The 24,620-nt window shown below is 39.4% G+C and overlaps 2 protein-coding genes across 4 annotated transcripts in view; one reads left to right on the forward strand and one right to left on the reverse strand.

Moving 5' to 3' along the window:
• The window catches only part of arhgap28 (Rho GTPase activating protein 28), a 32,851-nt gene extending 13,588 nt beyond the window's left edge, over positions 1–19,263 (forward strand). For all 3 annotated transcript variants that reach the window (XM_053233824.1, XM_026914331.3, XM_053233831.1), the window contains exons 2-15: positions 2,951–3,135; positions 3,907–4,127; positions 6,759–6,834; positions 7,006–7,178; positions 7,555–7,720; positions 7,815–7,906; positions 11,181–11,258; positions 12,854–13,013; positions 13,278–13,360; positions 15,730–15,927; positions 16,276–16,410; positions 16,550–16,677; positions 16,760–16,824; positions 17,968–19,263. In XM_053233824.1, coding sequence (XP_053089799.1) covers positions 2,951–3,135; positions 3,907–4,127; positions 6,759–6,834; positions 7,006–7,178; positions 7,555–7,720; positions 7,815–7,906; positions 11,181–11,258; positions 12,854–13,013; positions 13,278–13,360; positions 15,730–15,927; positions 16,276–16,410; positions 16,550–16,677; positions 16,760–16,824; positions 17,968–18,059 — 1,852 coding nt within the window. In that variant the 3' untranslated portion in view covers positions 18,060–19,263. The remainder of the gene's footprint in view (positions 1–2,950; positions 3,136–3,906; positions 4,128–6,758; positions 6,835–7,005; positions 7,179–7,554; positions 7,721–7,814; positions 7,907–11,180; positions 11,259–12,853; positions 13,014–13,277; positions 13,361–15,729; positions 15,928–16,275; positions 16,411–16,549; positions 16,678–16,759; positions 16,825–17,967) is intronic.
• Positions 19,264–20,608: 1,345 nt separating this feature from the next.
• lama1 (laminin, alpha 1) overlaps positions 20,609–24,620 on the reverse strand; it is a 42,287-nt gene continuing 38,275 nt past the window's right edge. The window contains exons 56-62 of the mRNA XM_026914299.3: positions 24,494–24,600; positions 23,562–23,751; positions 23,282–23,434; positions 22,667–22,820; positions 22,355–22,488; positions 21,203–21,419; positions 20,609–20,977 (exon numbers count right to left, since the gene is read on the reverse strand). Of these exons, the coding sequence (XP_026770100.3) occupies positions 20,814–20,977; positions 21,203–21,419; positions 22,355–22,488; positions 22,667–22,820; positions 23,282–23,434; positions 23,562–23,751; positions 24,494–24,600 (1,119 nt within the window). The 3' untranslated portion in view covers positions 20,609–20,813. The remainder of the gene's footprint in view (positions 20,978–21,202; positions 21,420–22,354; positions 22,489–22,666; positions 22,821–23,281; positions 23,435–23,561; positions 23,752–24,493; positions 24,601–24,620) is intronic.

The following is a 24,620-nucleotide window of genomic DNA, read 5'->3' on the forward strand; positions in this document are numbered from 1 at the left end:
TAGCTGGAGTCTGTTTTCAAGGAGTATTGATTCTTTTTAGCTGGAACATCAGGACTAAAAATATCAGTTACCGTAGAATAAAGCTTGGATGATTTTCAGAAGCAGCTTGTTATGTAGTCTATGTTCATTTTCATATTAGTCATGTGTTTTTAAGCTGGTTGTCTTTCAGCGTCTCTGGCTTTGACAGGATTTGTGCCAAGCCAAATTCTTTACAAGTCAGGAAGTCAGGCTTATGTTCTTTTGGCATGTTCACCTGGTGTGCTCAGTGCTCAGACCTGTATTGTAGTTGTTGCAGTGCAGTATTGTATAGAACTTTAAATACAATATTTACTCCTTTTGTCATAGTATAAAACCTGCATTGGGTTGCACTTTGATTGTTTTTCACTTTTTGTGAATGACTCTGTATGCATAATGATTGTTTAAAACCTGCAACTCTCAATCCAATGCTGGTTCCATATGTAATTTTATCCCTTTAGTGTACTGAGATGAGTAACACCTCCCAGTATGTGTTTAGATTGGTAGCACTTATGCCAAGATTTTGGTTGCATGCTCTGAATATAGGATACACACCCACCCACAATATTTATATACACTCACATCTTTCTACCAGGGGGGTGTTATGATAATGGTCAATCACTCAGATGATTCTGAATGTTAGAAAATGCTAGCATGACAAAGGTTAGTTATGGAAAATTATGCTAGATTATGCCAACCTAGCATGGAAATTACAGAACTGGATAGACATATATGTGGACTTTAAGTTGTTAAATCAAGTTGGGTGGTCGCACTCAAGACTGTTACTAAGTTAACTGTTTTTAGAATTGCAGTTATATTGTGATTTTAATATTAATACTTGAACACTCTATGAAATGATCCCAGTGAAATCTTGGCCAAGTTCGACAACAGACTTTGATAATGTGTTCTCCATGTCAGGGTGTACGATGAAAATTCTCTTACGATAGACCTGCGATTAAAGAAAATGACTACATTCTGTTTACGTCATCAATTAGCGATTCAGGCTCGTGCATAAAATGGGGCCGGAAAAACAGAAACATTCTTCAAAGTGAGCTTGATGTAAATAAGTATATTTTTCTGTCCAATAGCATGGTAATTTGTTCCTGCACTGCCACTGCCATATTTGTATGTGTTCTGTGGGTTCAAGGTTCAAGGTTTAGCATAATCCTATGCTGTTCTCTTATTGGGGGCTTTTACATGTTGTTGCCACAGTCACACTCTGAGATTTTGATCAGACATTTCCAACACTGCCAAAACTTTGTCGACTGTCTTTGGTCATAATGGCACTGAAGACTGCTGATCTGAACTCATGACCAAAGTCTGTATTAGCAAAATCAGACCAATAATTGTCCAGTGTAAAGATGAGGTGAACCATGCCTCTATTTCACGGTATGACTTAGACATGCATCTGAATTTCTTCTCATTGATTGCCAACATGTCAGCCAGAGATTTCAGTGATGCCAAAATACATTAGCTTCGTGTAGAGGAACTTTACTTGAACTCATTAGTGAACTCATTAGTGGATAAAATGTCTGTGTCTGTATCTTGCAAGCATGATTGATGTATAGGAAATGATTTGTTTATTGTACATTATAGTGAACACATCTTTAATGCCTACCTTAGTGAGCATATTGGCAGCTGAATGATGTTTTTATTGCATAATAGTCTCTGTCTTCTCTTCTAAGTGTGGTTATTACAGGTTGGCTTGTAAGAACATGAGTCCTAGGACCAAATTATGGAAAGAGGAACTCACATCTCAGATGTAATAAACACAGATGAAAGCTCCTGTCTGCTGAGATGGACACATTTATAGACATGTCTAAGTGAGATATATATCAATAATGACATGGATAGTATTGCTCAGCTAACAGCTAACAGCTAGAATTCCTGATGTGTAAGAATTGACACAAACAAACTACTGTACTGGTTGTAGGAATGTTAATATAGTAATCAGTAATCAGTGCCGCAGAATCACGGTGATTGGGCTGGAAACCCGTTTTTAAACCAGCATGGCATACTTGTGTGACTGAGACTCCAAAGTATCTAGATGCAGAAGTGATAAAACCTGTCGGAAGCTGAGAGCGGAGGCCTCTTAGGGAATTTGGAGGCTATTAGAATGGAGTTCTCTTAACACAGAAGGCATCTTGCATGGTTGTGATCAATAACATCCTCTAAGTGAAGCCTGCTTCCTGGCAGAGAAACGGAGAGAGCGAATGAGAGACACCGCGATAACAGTTCATAGTCAGCTAGATTTTCCTTATCAATATTTCAGTAGGAAAGTTCAAACCCAAATTGAATTAGATTGCTTTGTTTCACAGGGCTTTTTGGGATTGTAATGTTAACTTTGTTCTCTGGAGCTACTGAAATCCTAAGATCACTCTGCTTTACAGCCTTGCTTTGATGATTGCTTTTGTTTGATGAAGCTTACCAGGAGAGCTTTAATCTAGAAGATTCCATAGTGAAAGGGTTGAGTTAGTCTGTCATCCTTCTACCTCCATCTCTACCCAATCCCAACAGCTGCTGGTAGAGAAAAGAGCGAAGGTTTGTGTGGTGTCCCTAGCTCTTTCATCTCTGAGTTCTTCAGGCACTCAAAGTGTCCTGAAATTAGCCAGCTGGAATGGCAAAATGGACGTCCTGCGTGAACTGGGCTTTGAAACAACAAGGCGAGAGTTTGCCTTTTGATATCGGCTATGCATTGCTGGTTATAATGTCTAATTCTGTAAAGACATGGTAATAATCCCTGGCTGTCTCAGTGGGTCTGTATACTCTTGTTCTTTTTGTAGTAACTGCTGTGCAATGCTCCCACATTTACACCTACACACTGAATCACAGCATGCCATGTAGTCTGATTTGTTGTGTATTACTATGTCTCTTGGTTTGTTTGCCTGAATAATGGATTTGAGTAATTGGACGCCTTCTGTTTTGTTTCCATTAGGAAAGCGCAGCATCGGGGGTTAGTGAGGATGACTTCGGCAGGAGCGATGCCTCCCTCTCCTCCTGATCGCTCTGTATCCCAAGACTCACAGGATTCCATGGAGGATTACTGGAGTGAAGTGAGGAACATCGAGGAAGACTGCCAAGGAGGCCAGGAGGAGATGATGGAGAAGAGCAGCATTGATGGTGAGTGCAGACCACTCTACATGAACCATCACTTTGCCAAGATTTCAACTTGCATATCACATTTCTATGGCCTTCAACATGGGGTTCTGCTTTAAAGACAGCTGGATATAATAATGATTAAAGCTTATGCTTTATTTTTATTGTACTAAATTTGAAATGTGGATCTGCTGGATTTGGGCCTGCTTCTGCATCTTTGGACTGTTTTTTTCTTTATGCTTGGCAGCATTGGATAAAATATTTGGCTTTGTACATATGCACTCTGTAAGCCCCCTGGTCTACAGAGGGATTTCTGAAGGAAAATAGTTAACAGGTGTTGTTGCTCATATTGTTTTTGTTGGTTTTCTTTCTACTTTTGATTGATATGTTGATGTTCTCTTCATAAGGGAATGCATGAAAAGCATTAGGTATCCATGTTTCAAGCACAATTAGCGACAGTTAAATGAATAATGTATGCGAGACAGATTGAACCATTTGCACTTTTGGGAAAAACCAATGTTTTTCTTAAGGGCACTGAGTCTCTAAACCTACGTATTCTGCAAGTATTAGTTAAATTATTATTCAGATTACCTAGAAACCTAAAATTGGAGACCAAAGCAAACATCCCATACTAGACTTTTTAAAGGCCCCTAATTACTTCCACTATTTCCCTCGCTCTGATTGCCATAACACTGAGATGTTTATCATATGTGAAAAATCAAGTATGACTGCTGCTGTTGATGCACAGGATTCTCAGCATTCTGGCTGTAATGTTTGTGTAATTCTGCATGGTAGAAGCGGAACTGGAGGAAGCGTGGCTGCATGAAGCGGGTCTTTCCACGCTGGTGTCTGGCTCTCTTGCCGACAGTCCTGCCGAGGCTCTCCTGTCCACGCTCACTCGCTCTCAAGCTGCCATGGTGAAGAAACGCCTGGACAACTACACTCAAACCCTACGCAAGAGAAACAAGCAGCCCATACGCCATGTCCGGGATGTCTTCTCCACGGCTGATGCATCGGTAAGCAGAAGATACAGTATACTGGAGACTTATGATCGGGAGGCTCTTGGGAGATCCTAACAGTTCTTCAGATACTATAATGTAGTCTGCTGTGAATTAAAGATGCTGGTTTGATATTCTTGGATATATTCAAGAATATATTTGACTATATTTTATTAATTCTTAGTCTCTGACAGGAATATTGATTCAGGGATGAGCAGTATGCCACTGTCTATTTTTGGGAATTTGGATCAAGGCTGAGTATCTTGCAGGATTAATTGATTCCAGCCCCCAAAATTCAGATTAGCTGAGATCATGAGTTACGTACGCAGCCGATAAAGCTGCCACGCGCTCTTACATCTTTTGTTGTCCGCAGTCACCGTGGAGCCTTTCAGGTGTCAGTCTCATTTAGAAACCTCCTGATGATAAGAGTGACAGCTGTGTTTAGTGTAAGGACAGGAAAGGCGAGATGTTCCTTAGCATGCCACGCATTTGCCGGATCAGCTGCTCTCTACTCATCTCAAAACACTCTGTCTTACTGATTGAGGCTGGAATGTGGAAGGGCTAGAATGTGGAACAACTTAGACTGCGTTTAAATTAGCCATCAGTAAAGCTGTGTTCATATCCAATGACCCAAGCAAATAGTATGGAGAGCTTTCTTTGCACAAGTTGCAGTTTAAATAAATATGAGCTTTGTTTTAGATTTAGCATAGCTGACATGAAGCCATCAACAGAATAGACCTGACAGTAATTTGATTCATCCTTGCTTCATCTCACCTAGATACTGCAGATCTGTAACTTCGAACAATTTCTGCTGTAATCATGAAAGCTGTCCTGTGTTCATCTCAGGACTTGTATTCACATTATGCTAATACTGAACACTCTTTAAACACGTACTCTATCCCTTTACACTACTACAGATGTATCTGTCAGAAGGTACCAAACTGTACTTTTCCTTGTCACTGGGGAGGTACCCTTGGTTCTATTAAGGGTACATCTTTTGTAGATTTGGTATGTATATTTTACCTGGAAACCTTAAAAAGTAGTTTAAGGTACCTTAAGGACCACTACTGAGTTAGGTACACTACGTTCACATTCCTAGGTAAGTGACATACTAGGGTACAAAACATGCACCCCTGTTACTACCCTGGTACAACAAGGAAAATGATAAGGAAAATTTATTGCTGAGAGTGTGTGATGATTTATAATTGGATTATCCGGTGTCTTCCAGAAGAGGATGGGTTCCATGTTGAGTCTGGTTCCTCTCAAGGTTTCCTCCTTTCATCACAGGGAGTTTTTTTTTACTGCCACTGTCGCCTCTGGCTTGCTACATCTGGATTTCTGTACAGCTGCTTTGTGACAATGTCTATTGTTTAAAGCTCTATACAAATTGAATGACTTGAAAGTCATTTATGTGTGGGAATTCAGTAATGAACACCAAAATAAAGGCAGCTCTCAAGACCACCCTAGTGTGACTCTGTGACTAAGAGCATGTGAAGTGGATGAGTAACTGGTCTGTCCTGCCAGGAGCCGACCAGAATGAGTGTTTCAGAGGCACAGCATACAAGGGGGAAAAACTGGAACCTGTTAGTACATGTCTTTGAAAGTTCTACCATATCAATATCATGTAGCAAAAAGTGTAGGGTGTAAGGGGAATGTCTTTAGTGGACATCTGGTCAACAAATGGTGTTTGATGGAGCAAGGGAGTCGGCGTCCTGGCAGAGAATGTAGGGCTAGACTGGCAACTAAGACTCACTGTGTGTCTATGGTAAGCATGCAGTCGTGAGTAGAGCTTGGCACAGTGGACTAATGTACTAAACTTAGATCATGTAACATGATCTAGATTACAGAAGTGGACGATGGGTTGTTAAGGACCTTTCTGTTGAAAAAGAGGCAAAGTGAGGGATGGACCACAACAGGAAGTCTGGCTAGGAATATGAACCATTATCATTTGTTATGATGTGATGCAGCATTGTTGTTCAGATTTGCAGAATTTAAAGTTCTATGCAGAACGGGTATATTCACAAATAACCATATGCCAGGGGTTCCAACTTTTTGCACCCAGGGATCCTTTTAACTGTAAAATAAATTCATGAACATTTCATGAACATTATTTAAATGTGTAATATGTAGATATTATAATATTTTGTCTATCTACTAGAGCCATAGATCTTCTATTCTTGAACTTTCCATCAAATGAACACACTAGATTCAAGTTGATATTGTTTACACGTGACTTGTTTTAGAGTCTGGATTAAACCATTAAATCTAAATGGCCGCTCAAATAATCTAATAACTCTGATAATGGTGAGCTGTGAATTCCACCATGTAACTAAATAAAAAAAAATAAAAATCACTGACTCCTGGCTATTCTGGTTGCCATATCTGGTTCTGTTGCATGGAGAGAACTGACCATGTCAATAAAACAGTACTCCTATACACATGAAGTCAGCTGTGTTAAACAAGGATGTCTCTGTACTGTACTGATAAACATATAATAAGTGTTAACCATGGGATTTATAGGTTGGATTACTTTCGAAACTCGCATTTCAAGTTTGTTTTTCTTTTCGCATGTGATGTCTTAAATATGTATTTTTGGTGAAGGATGGGTTAATCTGCAGCGATCATAATTATATTCCATTGTTCTTACAGTCTGCTGAACCAACACCCACAGTGTCCCCAAATGGGCCAATTACACCAATACTGCCCCATTGGACACCTCCCAAAGGTGAGTCTGTGGCTTTTAATGCTAGCAAAACACTGTACCGTCCCGTTATGAGACTTTTGCTCGTGCTTAGTATACTATCCTGACTAAGCTCTAATATATATATATATATATATATATTGTATGACTGAATCAACAAGTTTGGGTATTACAGACTATGCCTATATACTGTAGGTCGCCAGTCATGCCCAGTGTTCACCCCTGTGGAGAGCAGCATGTCAGAGTGTCAGTTGGAGCCGAATATCTTGTCCTTTGAAGTGCCGTACTCCGAGGGAGTGACAGCTCATCGGAAAGGTCGCGACTGCCTTGACTGCCAGAGGATCTGGAAAGGAGACAAGGATTTACCAGTAAGTGTTTGCCTTCAGCTTTGCTCTTCCACAATTCTCTATAATCGCACACACAAAGCTTCTGTGGGCACCAAAACCTTTCCCTCACCATCTGTCATCATTGCTTTTTATTGCTTTTTCATTTTTATTGATTGCACAAAGAGCAGAAAGAAAGGATGGTAAAAGAGTTCACTATTACAATGCTCTATCTACAAAAACAATCCTCCAGAGCACTTTATGCTTTAAGTTTCACCTGAGGAAATATATTCTAGATGAACATTGCCTCTCATATATCTTATTTGAGATGAAAATGTAGATTGTAGTTTCTTTTTTATGTCTTAGATGTAGATTGTAGTTTCTTTTTTATGTCTTACGTCTTATTGTTATGTCTACTCAGACATTTCAGATTGTGAAGCCCAAGCAGGGGCTGACCCGAGTGCAAGACCTTTCCTCAGAAGACATCAAGAAGATCGGCTATATCTGTCTGATAGAGCTAACCACATTTTACGATGCCCTGGGCATTGAGCTGAAGAGGAACCGGGTAGTTCGTAGCAAGGTGCGGGGTGAGTACTGCTGAAATTTTAACCTTTAATATTTAATCACTTATTCTCCAGATATGTTTTGGTTGGTGTGATCACTGCCTTCTTCTCTCTGCAGAAACTGGCATATTTGGAGTTCCCTTGACTACATTGTTGGAAAATGACCAAAAGAAATTTCCTGGCTCTAGAGTTCCTCTTGTTTTCAAAAAGGTGCGTAGCTTATCTCTTGGAGTTGGTCTTGTTTGTGCTGGGCTGTGGAGCAGGGGTTTGACCTACAGCAGTGCTTCTTTTGGTTTGTCCCAATGTGGAAACTTCCACACAGCGATTCTTTGCACTGGACGTGCTGGAAAATTATTAATCAGCGCTTCATCGGCTTAGGTCTCAGGTCCCTCCCTCCTCCTCTGCTCCAGCCACAGCTAGATATCGCTTATTATCCTAACTTGCGTGGCCTTTCTTCTCATTCCTAGCAAGTGCTTTCCAAAAAAAATATCAGGTCTCAGCATTGTTTCTGCAGTGTCCCCTTGAGTATAGGGCAGCTGCTAAGATCTATTTTTTTCTTGTCTGTTTTTGCCTGGAAGATACAAGACAGTGTTGTAGTAAGGGACTACAGAGTCACATATCTTTCCGCTTCATGTGACATCACACTGTATCATCGCTGCCATTTTGAGGACTGAATAGGGAACTGACTGCATCGGTGTTATTGTGTCTGTGCTTCATTGAGAGGATTCATTTTCATTTATACTGATAATCAACTGCCCTAATACACGTGAATACATAACATAACATAACATAACATATCAAGCGAATCCTCCCTGACTTGCTGCTTGGTGGCTATATTAGCTAGCTAGCTACAATATAGGAAAGCTGGGAAGTTTATCTTGGCAGCAATTATTGCTAATATCAGCAAAAGTTAGCTGATATTAACTTACCCTCCCTAAAATGACAAAGAGTTTTTTTCTTCCCCTTATGAAACACCCTGGGATCCATTACCCACCCAGATGTGAGAAGCCGTTAGGATTCTGTGCTCCTAAATGTTTTGAGGCTTGTATGGGTGTTGTCTATGAGATAAATTTTGGGAGAGCACAAATTTGGCATTTACTGCCATTTTAAGTGGAATCAGCAGTTGGGTGGAGGGTATGTAAGGACTACATTATATTTGATCAGCTCTGTTGAAGTGCCACTTATTCTCTTCTGTAAGTGAGTAAAGTGAGTAGTTATGGTCATCTTTCACCTATAGATCCATTTGAGTTATGAAGATTTAGACATTTGATCCAAACTGCTTAATCACTGTAGCTATGATGGCAGCTTTCTGTGCTTTTTTGCAAAAGATCTTGTCATTCAAGCTAACTGTTTATAGTAGATGACTACAGAGCAGTTAGCTAACTATGTAGCTGAGTAGTTAGGACATTTAACTCACTGTATTATGGCCTAACGTTAAAAAAAAATCCATCATCCCAGATTGTGGTGTTCTTTCTTATGCCAAGCAAGCTCTACTGTACCCAAGTACTTGTGCTGGGTGTCAAGTGCGCTGAACAGGGACATATGGGTGCATGTCAATCAGCTCCCTAGCACCCTAGATTGTGAATCAGTACAAGTTCGGGCACTGGTAAGGACCCTGGCTCACTACACATTGGGCCACTGATGATTGTGACTCAATTTCCAGTGACATGACTACATACTCGCATTGTAAAACGTCACCACTGGCATATCAACAACAGGCAGGACCAATATCTATCTGACATTATGTCATATAAATTTGTTTGCTTAATCACATGCCATAGTATACCAAGCAGGATTGTAGGCTAGCTAGTGAATTTTTTTAAATCATTAAACACTTAAAAGTCGTAAACAAACCGTATATAGAACATGAAATAAAGTTAAAAATCGTTAACGTAAGTAATCATTTGAGAGCTACAACAACAATAACAAGACACTTACATTTGTAGACAAAGTTGACTGAGAGTTCATTTGCCATTTTTTTTTCTTTTTTGAGCTGAGAGGCTTCAGAAAATATGACGTCATTTCCAGTAAGGGAACATAGTGAGCATCGATGCTCCCTGGTTTTTGCAGTGCATGGTGGGATTTTTTTAGGGAGCGAACTTTCCAGTGCACCGGAAGGGTTTTGCGATTGAGACAGCCCTTAAAATGGCCGACTCCCTGATCAGCGCCCTGACTACTGAACTAGGAAGCTGATTGAGACACACCCTTTTATTTTGTGTAAAAAAAAATCAAAACCTTCAAACAAGTACACTTATTTTTACGCACGAGCGATGCAAGGGAAAATGGACAAGAATGCCCAACAAGGGTACGCATAGTTCTAGATTTCTAGATTTGGAATAGAAACAGAGCTCAGTTCATATACCAGTCAAGTATGAGACAGCTTTTTGGAAATAAATGATAATTAGCCATGTAATTCATAATCAGTAACGTTACATTTACTGCAATAATTGCAACACTGATGCGAGGTATGTGTTGTCTGGGACTTGGCTACCTTCTTTGGGCAGCACAGTATTAGGCTGCATTCCGGAGATTAAGCCAAATCCCTAAGTGACTTTATTTACCAAAGACGGTGTAACTTGCCTATAAACTAGCTTTAATCAGTGTTAAGAAATCAGACTGTGTGCAGCAGAGACTTCTTACTAAATTTTGCTTTGTGTCTGTTTTTTAGATAGAGTGTAGGAGGGAAAGAGTTCAATAGTCCACCACATGCTGAGAATTTAATGTTCTGTACCGATTCCTCACGGCTTGAGAGCAACCTGATCCAGTTTAAAGAGGAATTAACTAGAACATTCCATTACAGTGATGAAACATTAAGGAATATTAAAACAGTTGTATGTGGAGAAGAGTATAAATGTGACTGAAAGAACATGCTGTGTTGTGCTAGAATATTTTTAAAAATGTCTATGTTTATTCATGCGGTCGTCCATGCAATCAGTCGTGGTTGGTGCAAGACTGAACAATTAGGTACTTAAACAATGAGAGAACAGTTTTAGGAGATCACAAGGCATGCATAACCTTCACAGCGGAGGATAGTTTTTTTCTCTCAAGCAGCTGTATTTACACTAATTGCTATGTCTGATATCCAGCACTACAGGGTGACTTTCTGTTCAGTACTTTCTAAAACCTTGCGCTGAGGATAAGAGAGAGGAGGAGAAAGCTTATCCGTTTGTGTTTTTAGTTTAGGTTTCACTATTTGAGCAAGAGTCTTGCCGTCTGATTGGCTTATCAGTGAGAGATAAAGCAGCTTCTATCTGTTCTTAAAAGGAGTGGAATGCTGAAAAAGCTCACAGAGCACACTGCGTTATCTCTAAACAATGTGAGGGGTGTATCAGAGAGTCTGAGAGAGAAACACAGGCTAACCAAAATTACGCTGGACTAAGCAGATGCCATACATTTAGTTGATTGAGTGAACAAGCGGCCATATTGAGCTCTGAGAGTCCATCGTGAGCATGATGGTTCTGTGTATCTGTGTGTTTGTTTGCAGCTGTTGTCGAAGTTGGAGCAGACAGGGCTGCAGACGGAAGGAATTCTCAGGGTGCCTGGCTCCGCCTCTAGAGTAAAGGTAAAACACTTTAACCCCTAAAACGGTTTCACTCTTTAGAACTTGATCAGTAATTCAACCACTGAGTGACTGTTTCAGCTTTATTACTGTTCAGGCCACACAAAAATACATCATGGTGAATTTGTCCAAAATTTGGTTTTGATCTCATTCAACAGCAGCTAATTTTAAATCCTAGACACACCACATTTCCGTCACCTCCATGTTACCTCAGATTTTAACCCACACATAATGTGTCATGAGCAGAAAATGATAAAAGCATATTGCTGCCTGATGACACACAAAGGTTTAGCATTTTAAAGACCTATTTAGCCACTCCTTCTTTCCCTTTGCCACTACGATTCAGTTTCACTCCCTGCTACACGCACATTCTTTGTGCCCATGTTGATCTTTCCATGTGTAACTGCTCAGAACTAATGAAAGCTAGCAGCGCCTGCATGGGGTTGGCTTGTTGATAGAAATCTCTTAAGAGGCTGTGAAGCTGTGTGTCTCATTCAGGTGGTCCGATCCAATCTAGGTCTAGCAGAAATTAACCCATTAAAAGGCAGCTCATAGTTAAGATAAGAGTAGTGTGGACTGCTATATTATCTACAAGCAGGGTTTGTTTGTAGAGTTAGCCTCTGCACAATGTGTTCTCCAGTGGAGTGTATCAGGGTAGTCTGACGTCAAGATGAAAATTTCGATAAATGATAAACAATTCTTCAGGGTATAGGTCAAAGAGAAACTAAATAATAGTGACGTGAACATAAATTCACATGCTTTTATTTGTTTTAATGATAATTCCTGAGTTTACTGCATTTGCAATACTGCCCACGTTGCATTATAATACAGTTTAAACAGAAATCGCGGTGGCGTTCTCAGTATGGAGATACCCCAGATTATCCTGATTCCTGAAAGAATTTATTTTGCATGGCACCATTGCAGACCAGCTGTTTTTCTTTAGTACTGCCAACACACGTACACCACATATGCTCCAGGCTAAGATACACGCCGAGCTGAGTATACATGACTATTTGTGTGTAGAGTGGAACTTCAAGCTTAAAGGAAAAAATCCTTGAAGTTTAAACTTCTTTTATTGATATGTCGGTCAATTTTTACTTAATGGTTAATGGTTTTGTACCTGCTGATGGTGGTGCCAGTGGGATTTAGCTCTTGCTTCATCTCTACCTAAAGAGAACGATGCAGCAGTGCTTTAGTATCCTAGTCTTTCCAGGTCTCTCGTCTCCTTATTTGTACACTCTGCTCAAACAGAGCAGGTTCCCTTTAAGCTAATACTGCTGTAAACACCACCGTGCGTGTCGTCTCTTAGATCACTAACTTGCTAAGTCGAGTCTCCTGTAACTCAGCGCAATTGCATCATATAGCCCCATTGAGCCCAGTGTTTGCTTACAGTGTTTGTCTCCACTACTTCTCCATTGGATTTTTCATTAATACGACATTAAGCTTTGCTGAAAAATGTCAGTATAAACATATAGTTTCAAGGTTGAGTTTTCCTTTAATATTTGGTAAGGTTGTTTTGATGCATGATTATGACTGATATCAAACAAAAGAAAATTGGAAAATAGTCATTAGCTAACACTTTTTGTGCAAATCCACAGCACTTGCGTCAGGAGTTGGAGGCGAAGTTTTATGACGACAGTTTTGACTGGGAGCAGGTGAGACAAAACGACGCAGCTGGTCTGCTGAAGATGTTCATCAGAGAGCTGCCGTACCCTCTGCTCACGCTGCAGCACATGCCTGCCTTCACCGCCGCACAAAGTGAGCACCTGAAAAACACACCTACTCTCCCACGTGCCTTCACTGGAAAACCTAAAAACAGCCTTCCATTCCCAGTTGACACAAATTAAAGTGTGTGACTAGTTGCACCAAGAGTTATGAAGAATTATTATGCATGATGTACCTCTCTACATATATTATAGTAACCAAAAAATGAAACTCTCTGCCAGTGATGGCAAGCTGATAATGTATCTTTGTGTATCACTGAGTATGGTGAAATTAACAGCTCTGTCTCGGCTGTGTCAGATATCACATCACACAAACACCAGCTGCAGGCTCTGCACCTCCTCGTCCTGCTTCTGCCCGAGGCTAACAGAGACACGCTGAAGGTAAGAAGCTCGCCTGCTTTTAGAAACACTGCTGCCTCATGCCTTTCTCATATTATTTCCAATAGCAGCATGTCCCAAAGTGTTTTACCACACCGATTTTCTGATCAATTTACGATTTAAAAAAAAAATTTATTAATAAACATCATGTAGTGATGTTTAATTGTTGACTATTACATTTAATGTTGTCAAACGGCCATGAAAAAGAAGATAATAAGCCAAAAAAAAAAGCAGCTTGTTGTGTTACAGTACACAGAAAGCTCAAACTCATGTCCTGATGACTTTCCCGTGGCAGAATACTTACTGAATGCTACAAAACGCTGGCACTGGAGACTATAAATATGAAATAAATGTCTCCTAACATAAAGCTTCAGCATATCTGCAAGCATAGGTTTTTCTTTATTCAATAACAACTCATTTTTAAAATCTATTTATTATTAGGCTTAGATTATGTACTGTGCCACCATACAAGTCCCTGTGAATGGGTTGTCACTATAGAAACGATAAATTAGATGATTATTAGAAAGACCGCATTAATATAAACCTGTTATTTGAATTACAGCTGGAACTACTGTCAGAGCTGCTGTTATAGAAAATGAATCAATACCTTCTGACCAGTCAGAATTATTATTTTTAAATACTGGCTGTTTATTTGTGTTCAGGAATGGATTTAAGGAGTTTTATCACTAATCAAGTCGTGTGATTGTGTTTACGTTCTGTGGCTTTGCTATAAAACAATAGTACATTTCTCTTTATTTGGCTTTGACTTGAAGTCTGGGACAGAGCAAGAGAGAGGCAGTTTAGGATGGCTATGTCTGCTGTCTCTGCCGTTTTAATCATAGTCACCTTGATGAAGGCTGCAGGAGTAGAGTAATTACAGGAAGAGTATGTGTGCATGGCTGTGTGTACACATGGGTGCGTATTTTCATTCCTAGACATTTGAATGAGCTTCCAGTTGAAAAACTGGTCATTCAGGCCTGCTGTGAGGTCTAATTTCATTTTTTTTGCCAGAAGGTTCATTAAAAGAGAAACTAAACAAGTATTAAAAGCTACAATTTGGAGGTCCATTTAGAGGTAGACATCTGAATTATTATTTAAAAAGCTAAAAACACTGTTTAGCATATGCCCAATTATCCTGAAGCAGCCCTGGTATTTGGAGAATGTCTGCCAGGTCATTACTTATATCAACGCTCCTCCTAACTCTGTGAACAAGCAGAAGAGGAAATGTCTCATGACTATTATTTGTCATATGAGAATACAAGTGACTGAGAAGTTATTTAAAGAAGATAATGTGCTCGTAAATGTGCTTCATACCAGACAACACAATGCACAAACACTAAGATACATAAATTCCTGCTAATTCAGGTAATAGTTATACAATGCTATGAGTTGGCTGATATTAAGGCTTGGGTGTGTATTATACACATTATGTTTATTAGATTAAAAATAGATCACCTAGCATGACTGTGTACATGAATGTGATCTGTTGTCACAGAGTATCAGTGTGTCTTGACCTCTTGCTTGGCTATGATTACAGGGTTCCAGTTTCATCTGAGGCCAAATCCCATTCCTGTGAACACACCTGGCTCTAATGTTCAGACCTGAATAGTTGATATAAAATCAGTGCTTAAAGTAATCTTAAAGCAGGGCTCGGCTTTTTCTCCTTTCATTCATAAATATACCACAGCACTGATGAACTCACACTCATTGGTCAGAAGGTGACGATTAATTTTCTGGTGGTAGATCCGGCTGTAATTCAAATCACAGGTTTATATTAATGCACTCAGTCTAAAATGTTACCTTTTCTGCAGTACAACTCATTTACGGACACCATTGTGCTGATTTAAAAAAAAAATGCTGTTATTTAAGAAATAAAAGCTATGCATTGTTGTGGTGTAGCTTTCTGTATGGTTGTGTTTATTTATCATTTATGGAAGGAGTCTCCAGTTTCCAACAGTCAGTAAGATTTCTGCCATGTCAGTAAAAGCACTATGTTTTTTTTCTCTCTTAATAACTTCAAGAGAGAGAAGAAAATGAGCAGCTGTTGAAGGAATGACTATTTGTAGCTGCTACAATGTAAGTGATATCAGGAATTAAATTCCATAACATGAAATGAAGCTATAAACAAATAAAAAATGACATATTGTTATTTAATGAATAAAAAAAATTGTATCAAATTATACCAAAATTGCTGTGGTGTAAGAGGAATAAAACTCCTGGACATGCTTCTGTAGGAAAATAATGAACTGCAGGGTGATACCAGTGACTCCGTTATACATAATGATCACAGTTCATTTGACAGGTCAGGGTTTTATTCTCTATTTCTGATCCCTGCAATTTGTGTGTGTGTGTTTGTGTGTGTGTGCGATCAGGCTCTGCTGGAGTTTCTAAGGAAGGTAGTGGCGTATGAGGAGAAGAACCGCATGAGTCTATGGAACGTCTCCATGATTGTGGCGCCGAATCTGTTCACGTTTAGGGGAAAGAAGGCCAAGCAGGAGGAGATGCAGGGGGCGGCAGGTGCAGCTCACCTGGTCCGCCTCCTCATCATCCACCAGGACCTTCTGTGGACGGTGAGGCTTGTACAAGTTTCAGATCTGACTGCGGAGGAAAGCGTGGCCATCAAGAGGCAGCTAATAAACTGTAACAGAGATCAGTGCATATGATTATTTAAACCCATTAGCTGCAAAATGATCAGCAAGAAGTTGTCTAAATTGTCTGTTGTTTTTTTTTTTTTTTTAGAGTTCAGCTGCCTAAAGCATGACCTCATTGCTAGTCTTAAATCCTCTTTAGTTATTTTAGATGAATGAGGTTTTGGTCCTCCAAATCCATCTTAGCTTCAAGTGTTAAGTCTGGGAGACAGATTTTCCCAATCACATGTCACATCTGTCCTAATACAAAGATGTTTGTTTTGGTTTCAGGTGCCCTGTTTCCTCATCTCCCACGTGCGGAAAATGAACGAGGCTTCCGTGAGCAAGAAGACTCCCAGCTCAGAGAAGACAAAGAGGAAGCTACTGAGGAGACGCAACACCGACAGAGAAAAAGAAAGGAGTGAGGTGGGCTTTAGGATCGTCCTTGGCACTTGTGTGTAATCAGCCAGGAGTCATGTGACCAAGGCTTGCACAAAATGATTGCTGTGATTACTAGTAATCTGTTGTGCAGAGTTACTGAGTGTCCTTAACCCTCTGATTTCAGGTCACTGACCTTCGTGAAGGGGTTATCAGGGTGCAGGCACCACTACATGCCAAGATCTCCATGGCGATCCAGCTGGACAGTAAGACGAAGGCTCGGGACGTAATGGCACGGTTTGATTTCGAGAATGGGTGCGTGAGCAGCATGTCTTTATTTCTACACACAGAGGAATGCAGCTGAGCAGATGTCTAATTCTTTCTTTCTTCTTTCTAGGCAATCGTCTCGAAACAGCAGCAGAAAACAGAAGCATTTTTTGTTTGAGGTTGGAGGGAATATAGGTAAGTCAATGATAACAGGAAAAAAGAAAGCTTTCCACTTGCATTCTATTCATTTTCATTTGATGATGGCATCAATTTATCATCGGCTTCTGTAAAATAAAGCCAAAAATGTCAAACATGTGGATTGTAACCTTCACAAACTTAGACATTTTACACAACTAAATACTTAAAATTTGTTTTAAGATGCATAAAAATAGTGAAACTGGTGTCGCTGTAAATTAACTTTCAAAAAAGAACGATATATAAAAATATATATTTTTTAAATGGATAGTTTTGATTCTAAAATTTGATTGGCTGAGCTATGTTTGAAGCACGCACGCCTGTGACCACATCACAATAATTTTTTTAGGTTTTAAGGCAACAAAACCATTACACTGATATGGAAGAATTGCTTACTGCAATATTTTTTTAAATTAAATTATGTTGCGCAGCAAAAAAAGCTTACTGTTAACGGATTACACTGTGTGGTGGAAGAACTGTTTATTGCATATGTTATTAATAATAAATTAATTTCTGTTGAACAATGGATTTTATCATCATGTTGTCACCAAAGCCTCTCAAGGGCATGCATTTCAATAATCCAATTACAGGTTTCATTACTCCTCATAACATCACTGTAATGCACAATCTCTTATCTAATTAATATTGCTTTATTAAATACTCCCAATAAATAATTTGCATGTTTGTTATAAAAGTGTGACGTCTTGTTCCTTAATTATTAAAAAAATTAAATCACTGTGGTGCTGTTATAGGAAAATAATCAACTTTGGGGGTGTAACTCCATCACATCACCCTGCTGTTGATTATTTCCCTATAACAGCATGCACATAGTGTTTTATTCCTGTCATAATGATCATAGTTCATTTACCAGTTCAGTTTTTAGTAGTTTTTAGTTTGTTTCCTGATGAGCAAAAGTGTAAACTGCTCTTAGTGTACACTGAAAAAAAAAAACAAAAATATAAGAATGTTTTGTTTTACATAACTGGATATGTATACTTTCATACTTTTGATGTGTTCCCATTTGTTGTGAAATCTTATGGAAGCCTTTCTATGAGGAAATGTTCCAGACTGATGATACATTTCTGTAACATGACATTGCCTCACGGAATTTTGTCCCTAACTGAGGAATATTTTTATTTCCAGGGGAGCGCTGCCTTGATCCGGACACTCACCTGCTAGAGGTGTACCGCGTGAATCCTCACTGTGAATGGGTCCTGAAGTCCAGAACAACCTGAGCATATCTAGGCTACAGCAGGAGATCGACTGAGGACGCTACAGCTGAGTCTCCTTTGTGCTCATTTCAGGATATGGGTCACGAAAACAGGAGATTGGAGAAGCTGCCCTTCTTTCCAAAACACTTAAAAACATGCAGGTTTTCAACAATGGAGCTGAGAGAACCTCATTTGCCCCCTTTTCGGATATTTCGAAGGATTTTGATTTATCCTTCAGGCCTTAATGTGGAAAGCTGGATTTGAGACAGGCGCTCTCCAGAAAGAGGGCTTTTCGTGTTTGTTTTTTTTTCTCCACGGCTTGCGTCACACAAGATGAACAATGCAATGCTGGCCATTGAGATTGTTTGATGCCAGAAACGTGGGCTCTTATCTTAGTGATTTAAGGCCACTGTTGAAGCATGTTTTCCTAATGCCTAAAGGCCTCAAGTGTAAAAAAGCATGTACATATAATATTTATACCACTAATTTATCCAGGTATCTTGAGATTTTACCATGTAAACCGTAGCTGGTTTTGTATTACTTGCATACACTGACTGCATGCTTGCAATTAAGCCATTTGAACTTTATGAACTTTATGATTAGATACAATATGCATACTGATCATATAGTTATTGTTATTTTACCAAGTGAACTTTAAATGCCAATTTACAGTGCGCTGATGTGGATTCAGTAGCTGTGCTGCGTGAAACCCTAACAGGCTCTAGTGACTGTAGGCTGCCTGTTTTAAGCACTACATTATGAAAACTTGTTGCACAGTAACCCATGGACTGTGAATTTACAATGCAAATGAGACTCTCGACTGTTCGGCAACTAAACTGAAGCAGAGAGTAATAATGATGCGGTCAAACAGGCTCACTGTGGAGCATTGGGTTTCTGTGCTGGAGCTGAACGAGCTGATAAGGACTGGTTTTACATTACGCTCTGGGCTGGATTTCCACCTTAACTTAATCCCAATGCCTGTTTAGAGTTCGGTCCAAAGTTCTGCTCAATCTGCATCCAGTAGGCCAGCCGTACATTTCGCCTCTGCTCATTGCCAACACTATGATCACTGTTACTCTTAACACTAAGTATTGTAAGCAAAGATGAACTCATTATTACTCTAGTAATTGGTTCTCTTTTTGTACAAGGACTTTTTTTTTTGTAAACCGTACTCGACTGTGTTATATTTTTATTTTGTTTTTGTATTAACATGATTTGACACTGCCAATTCTGACTTGGGTTTTTTTGTCATGTATTGCCTCAGTATCACTGCGTACTCCACCTGTACTGGAGAATTTCACCTGTACTGATAATAGAACGAAAAAAACTTGAAACTGACTTACAGTGGAAGTCTAAGGGCAGTTACTGATTTGCATCCATAAACCTTTAAAATATTTGAATATTCTGTATAATGCACTTTAGAAACTGTGACTCTTGCAGCCTAACAATATGGTATTAGGATGAGATACATTAAATGTCTTATAAAAGCTGTTTTTAAAAAGCTGTTCTTTAAAAAGCAAAACCAGTTACTTAGGTTTCCTAAATGTTTTGTGCATTCATTGTGTTAATGAATGATCAGGCAGAAACCTATGCATGTTGTACTAAAGGCAAGTAAAACCAAGTGTTTACTTATTAATACACAAACTGCAAATTGTTTGCTCTGAAGAAGTAGTCCCCAACTTACATCAACATCACATCCTGAAGTGTTTTACTCAGTTATATCACAGCAATTTGCCAACAATTACAATTTTTTTTAGTATTTAAAGAACAAGAAGTCATGCTTTTTTAAAATCTATTTTTAGTTACATTTAATGTTGTGGAATGGCCACAAACAAGTTAGTTCTTATTATCACTTTATCACCAGTCTTTCTTTTTTTCTCTCTTGAATGTAATAAAACAAAAAAAGGCAGTTTGTCATGTTACAGAGAAACCACCGAGTCTTTCCTGTGTTGGAAAATGTAACTTTAGAGCTTTAGATTACAAAGTGCTGACACTGGAGACTCCTTCCAAGAATACATGTCCAATATCCAAGAATATTTTAATCGGTTTATGTGGAGGTCGACCAGACAAGTTCCTGTGTAATTTGTTACTATAGAAACAATAAAATCTTAGAACAAGCGCATTCATATAACCTTGTGATTTACCTTTTGGCCAAAACTACTGCCTGAGCTGCTATAGAAAATAAATCGGTACCTTTAGCCAATCAGATTCAAGAATTCAGTAGGGCTGTGGTAACAGCTGATTTAAAATATTCCTATTCCAAGAATCCTTCGATTACACAATATCTGACATGTTTTTAAACATCTTACTTAAGCCTCATTTGTCAAAACTTCAGCAGGTCAAAGAAAGGAGCTGCTTTTTTTTTTTTAAATCATGCTCACTACACTGACAGGAAAGAGCAGCTGTAAAGGAAGTCTGGACCATCATCATTAATCCTTACTGAAAGGAGGATTAAAAAAACAAATGTGATAGGAAGTGAAAGAACAAGAGTTTCAAAGAGCAGACTTCTTGGTAATTTTAGTTCGTATAATATTGCTTCATGAAAAGAAATAAACAATGAACAAAATGAGGAATTAGTTTTCTGAGCACATCATTGCATTTTATTAACAAACATGAGCAGTGAATCTCCAAGATTCTCCAAATTCTCTCTAATGCAGATTCTCTGCATTACTGTTAACAAAAATAATTTTAGAAACTGGTTTAATTAAAATAATTGGAATTAATTACTTTTTTACACAAACAGTCCACAGTGAGTGATGGAAAGCATTGTCGAGTGGTTCAGGCAGCTGTAGCGGCGGGACAGGAGTGAGGAGAGACACCGGGCCGAGTGAAGGCCAAGCTGAACTCTAAGACGTCGATAATATGACCTTTGGAGAGGCGCAGGTTCCTCATGCAGCCCCGGAAAGATGTTCTGGCACTCAGACAGCTCTGCTTCACGTTAGCTGAAGTTAAGAGGCGAGGAGAAGAAACATTAAACACTTTAATTCCCACTTCCACTAAATCTCAAAGTCATGTTGTGTTTGGACATCTTGCTCGTCCTGTGCCACTCGGTAAGACCGCAATAATCTGACATGATTTATAAAACAAAAGCAGACTTACGGTGTATTTGTTACAAATAAGAAGCGATACAAGATGATAGAAAGCTATGTAGGGGAAAGTGGCCATACCTGGATATCCTCCAACGTAGATGGGGTTCTTGGTCTCGGCTGAGGTAGAGGAAGAGTGTGGGTTCTCTGCGCTCGCGGTCACTCCGTCTACAGTCAGACTCAGGCTGTGCTTCAGCTTCTTGGCCACCAGAGTGTGCCAGCGGCCGTCGCACAGCAATGACCTGCTCCTGGACACGGCCGAGAAGCGTCCAGCACCGTTATTCACATTGAACACCACCTGCATACAGAATACACACACACAGCAACATTAGCTCAGAGACAAAAAAACAAAGCACAAACTTTAAAAAATCTGAGTGTGATATTTTAAACAAGATTTCAGCATGGCTCGGAATATAGATACAAATTCCTACAGAATGATAGTAATGACACTGAGCATTTTTGTGACTGTCTTGTCGATATTCTACATTTTGTATGGAGATAAGAGTGTACAAAGAGCTTGAGAAGTTCACTATGTGAATTCAAACTCAAATTTGTAAAGTGAAAAAAATGAAAGTATCATGAAATTGATCTCTCTTTGCATTTGAGGCAGTTTATTCTTTTTTCAGCCTGGAAATTAGCTTCACCCAATCTGCCCCTTTAGGGTGAGCACACAAACTGCTCCTTTAAACTCCTTCATATTTACCGTACCACAGAGGTGCTGAATGCTCGATTCTGATTGGACAGAAGGTGTTTATTAGGTTTTCTGTAAAAGCATCTCTGATAATAGTGCTTGATATAAAGTAAATCACAGGTTTACATGAATGCACTCTCTAATGTGTTATCGTATCTATAGGATCAGCTAATTCACAGGGACTTTAAAAACATGTAGTTATTGATGCAGTGTAGTTTTCTGTGCGTAAACGATTATTCAGCATTTATGGAAGGAGTCTCCAGTGTCAGTGCTTTGTAACAGAGAGGTAAAGCTGTAACATTAAGGTTTCAGTTTTATTATTAAGTTATGACATAAGGGATAACAAGAACTAATTCATTTCACGGACGTTCCATAACATTAAATGTGACTATAAACTGATAAAAAGCTCTTTCCTATAAAACCATGTCTTGTTATTCCTTACATGTTTATGGACATAAGACAAACACGGTTAGACTGGTATATGCACAGTCTGGTATATGTTTAGTGTAGAAAGAAAGTTGGGGTCCTGGTGTGTTCCTCACCTGTCCATTGAGGAGCTCCAGTCCAATGGCGTCCACTCTGGCGCTGCTCACTCCCAGCAGAACCCCGTCCAGCGCCGTGGAACGAAACTCCAAGCTCACCGTCACATCAGAGCCCACGTAATAACCCTCTTTCACTATAACAGAGAGACACAGAGCTTAGTGTTTCCTGCTGTTCCTCATCAGCAGTGAGAAAAATCTCTTCATTTTTAATTAAACAGCATGATCATTAAAACAGCTATAGTACAATCGCTTAAGAGGAAATGACTCAGGGATAAAATTCTAGTTGTAAACTGAGCTGTGTGTGATACTGACTGAAAGCGGCGTATCCTGAGCCGTTGAAGAAGGTGCCATCCTGCACTGAGCTGAAGCAGGAGCCGGTGTCGTGAGATGCAGCTGCATTGTGCAAGTTCAGTTCTGCATTGTTCAGCTTGACCTTCTGCACGCAGCCGGCCACGCTGTGGGTCACCTGCAACACACACACACACACACACGCCAGATGGAAATCACTCAAATTCTTCCATATATTGATAGTGCACTAAATTACTGAGGTATGACACTTTTTAAGAATAACAGTTGTTATTCCATTTTTCATTATTATTATTCCCAGTAAGCATCAGATGGATGTATGTTAAAATATATTTATATACTTTTTATTTCCCTTTTTTTCTGTGAGCATTTTTGGTAGATTCATTGAAACATTCATTGAAAACAGTTTTTAAATGTGGCATTACTGTGTTGTGGCACCTAATTTTCTTCATACCTACCATGAATCGTGATAATATCTATAAATATTATCATACAATATTTTAGGCGTATCTCCCACTCCTATGTTTAAGCGCTTGCTCTTTTAACAGGATGCTCTTAAGTTCCTATACAAACAGTTTAATTCTTGTGAAGGATCAGTTTAGGAAACAGATAAACACTAACGTTTCCAATCCTCTTGGCTGTATATCCTGTCGGCAATCCGCCCACGTAGAGCTTCCCTTCCACATCCAGACTTTGTCCTTTAATGGCTGTTCGCTCCGACTCGGCTCCATCAACACTGATCAGTATGCTCTTCTTACTGAAGTCGGTCCTCACCTGTGCACGTGTAAATACACACACACACACACACACACACACACACACACACAAATCCCATTAATCATGCTCTCTAATATCTAAAGAGACAGGGAAAGATCTTCAGGCATATGAAGCGGTAACTCACAGTGTGCCACTGTCCATCACTGATGTGTGTGTGCGATGTGGTGATGGCAGGTCCTTTGCCCAGGTCACAAGAGAACAGCAGCCGACCTCCCAGCAGCTGCAGCACTGCATAATCCTGCTGATTAGCATTAGCCATGTAGTACAGGATCCCACTGTGAGCCAGCGTACGGATCGACAGCTCAATTGTAAAACTGCAGAGAAAGAGCATAGTAATTAGTGCATACTGTGACCATATTAACAGACCACATGTTTTTTGGTATCCAATCATTCCGGGCAGCTAGCTGGCTATGAGTGCTGCTCTGACAGATTAAAGCTAGCTGCCTCCTCATCAGGATTAAACATTCAGGAAAATCTGATACTTATGGTTAGCCTGTATAATGAGATACAAACCAGAACTGTGTGGTAAGTTGTTATGGTTACTGTAGCTACTTTTTCATATCAGTGCAAGAGCCATGAAGTACTGATTAACCATTTATGTTCCTAAACCCCAGTGTTCTTGGGAACGACATAATGTGGGTGCACTGAGCCATATCTGAGAACAGGACTGGATGTGAAAGTTTATGAAAGTTTATGAGGCTTAATGATGTACATTAATGTAATAATGTAAACATATGAGGCCATGTTCTCTACACTGTTCATGAATAAATACCTGTAGTATTTGAGAAAATAATGCGAGATTATACTAAAAATAATGGCAACTAAAGCACAGTACAAATGCAGGAGAAGACAAAGAACCTGGATATTCTTCATGAATGGTTTTAACAAGCCGTGCCAGTGAACTGATACTAAATCCATCAGTTTTGTTTGTCCTAAAACTGCATCTCAGTGCTGTATATTTAATCCATGCCGGAACGGGGGATCAAAAATATATACTGGGAAATATGGAAGAATGGAACAGTTTCTAAAAAGGATTACGTTCCTTCAAGTGCCTACCTCGACCTGACTGTTTTATTCTTGAAGCCGAACATAATGTGACTGTTTTTGGAGAGTCCAAGCTGGTATGCATCCGGGATACTTCCTGTGTTGTCCATGGCAGTGCACTAAGGAAGTAAAATTACCA

Source organism: Pangasianodon hypophthalmus, chromosome 1, assembly GCF_027358585.1.
Source record: "Pangasianodon hypophthalmus isolate fPanHyp1 chromosome 1, fPanHyp1.pri, whole genome shotgun sequence".
Classification (NCBI taxonomy): Eukaryota; Metazoa; Chordata; class Actinopteri; order Siluriformes; family Pangasiidae; genus Pangasianodon; species Pangasianodon hypophthalmus.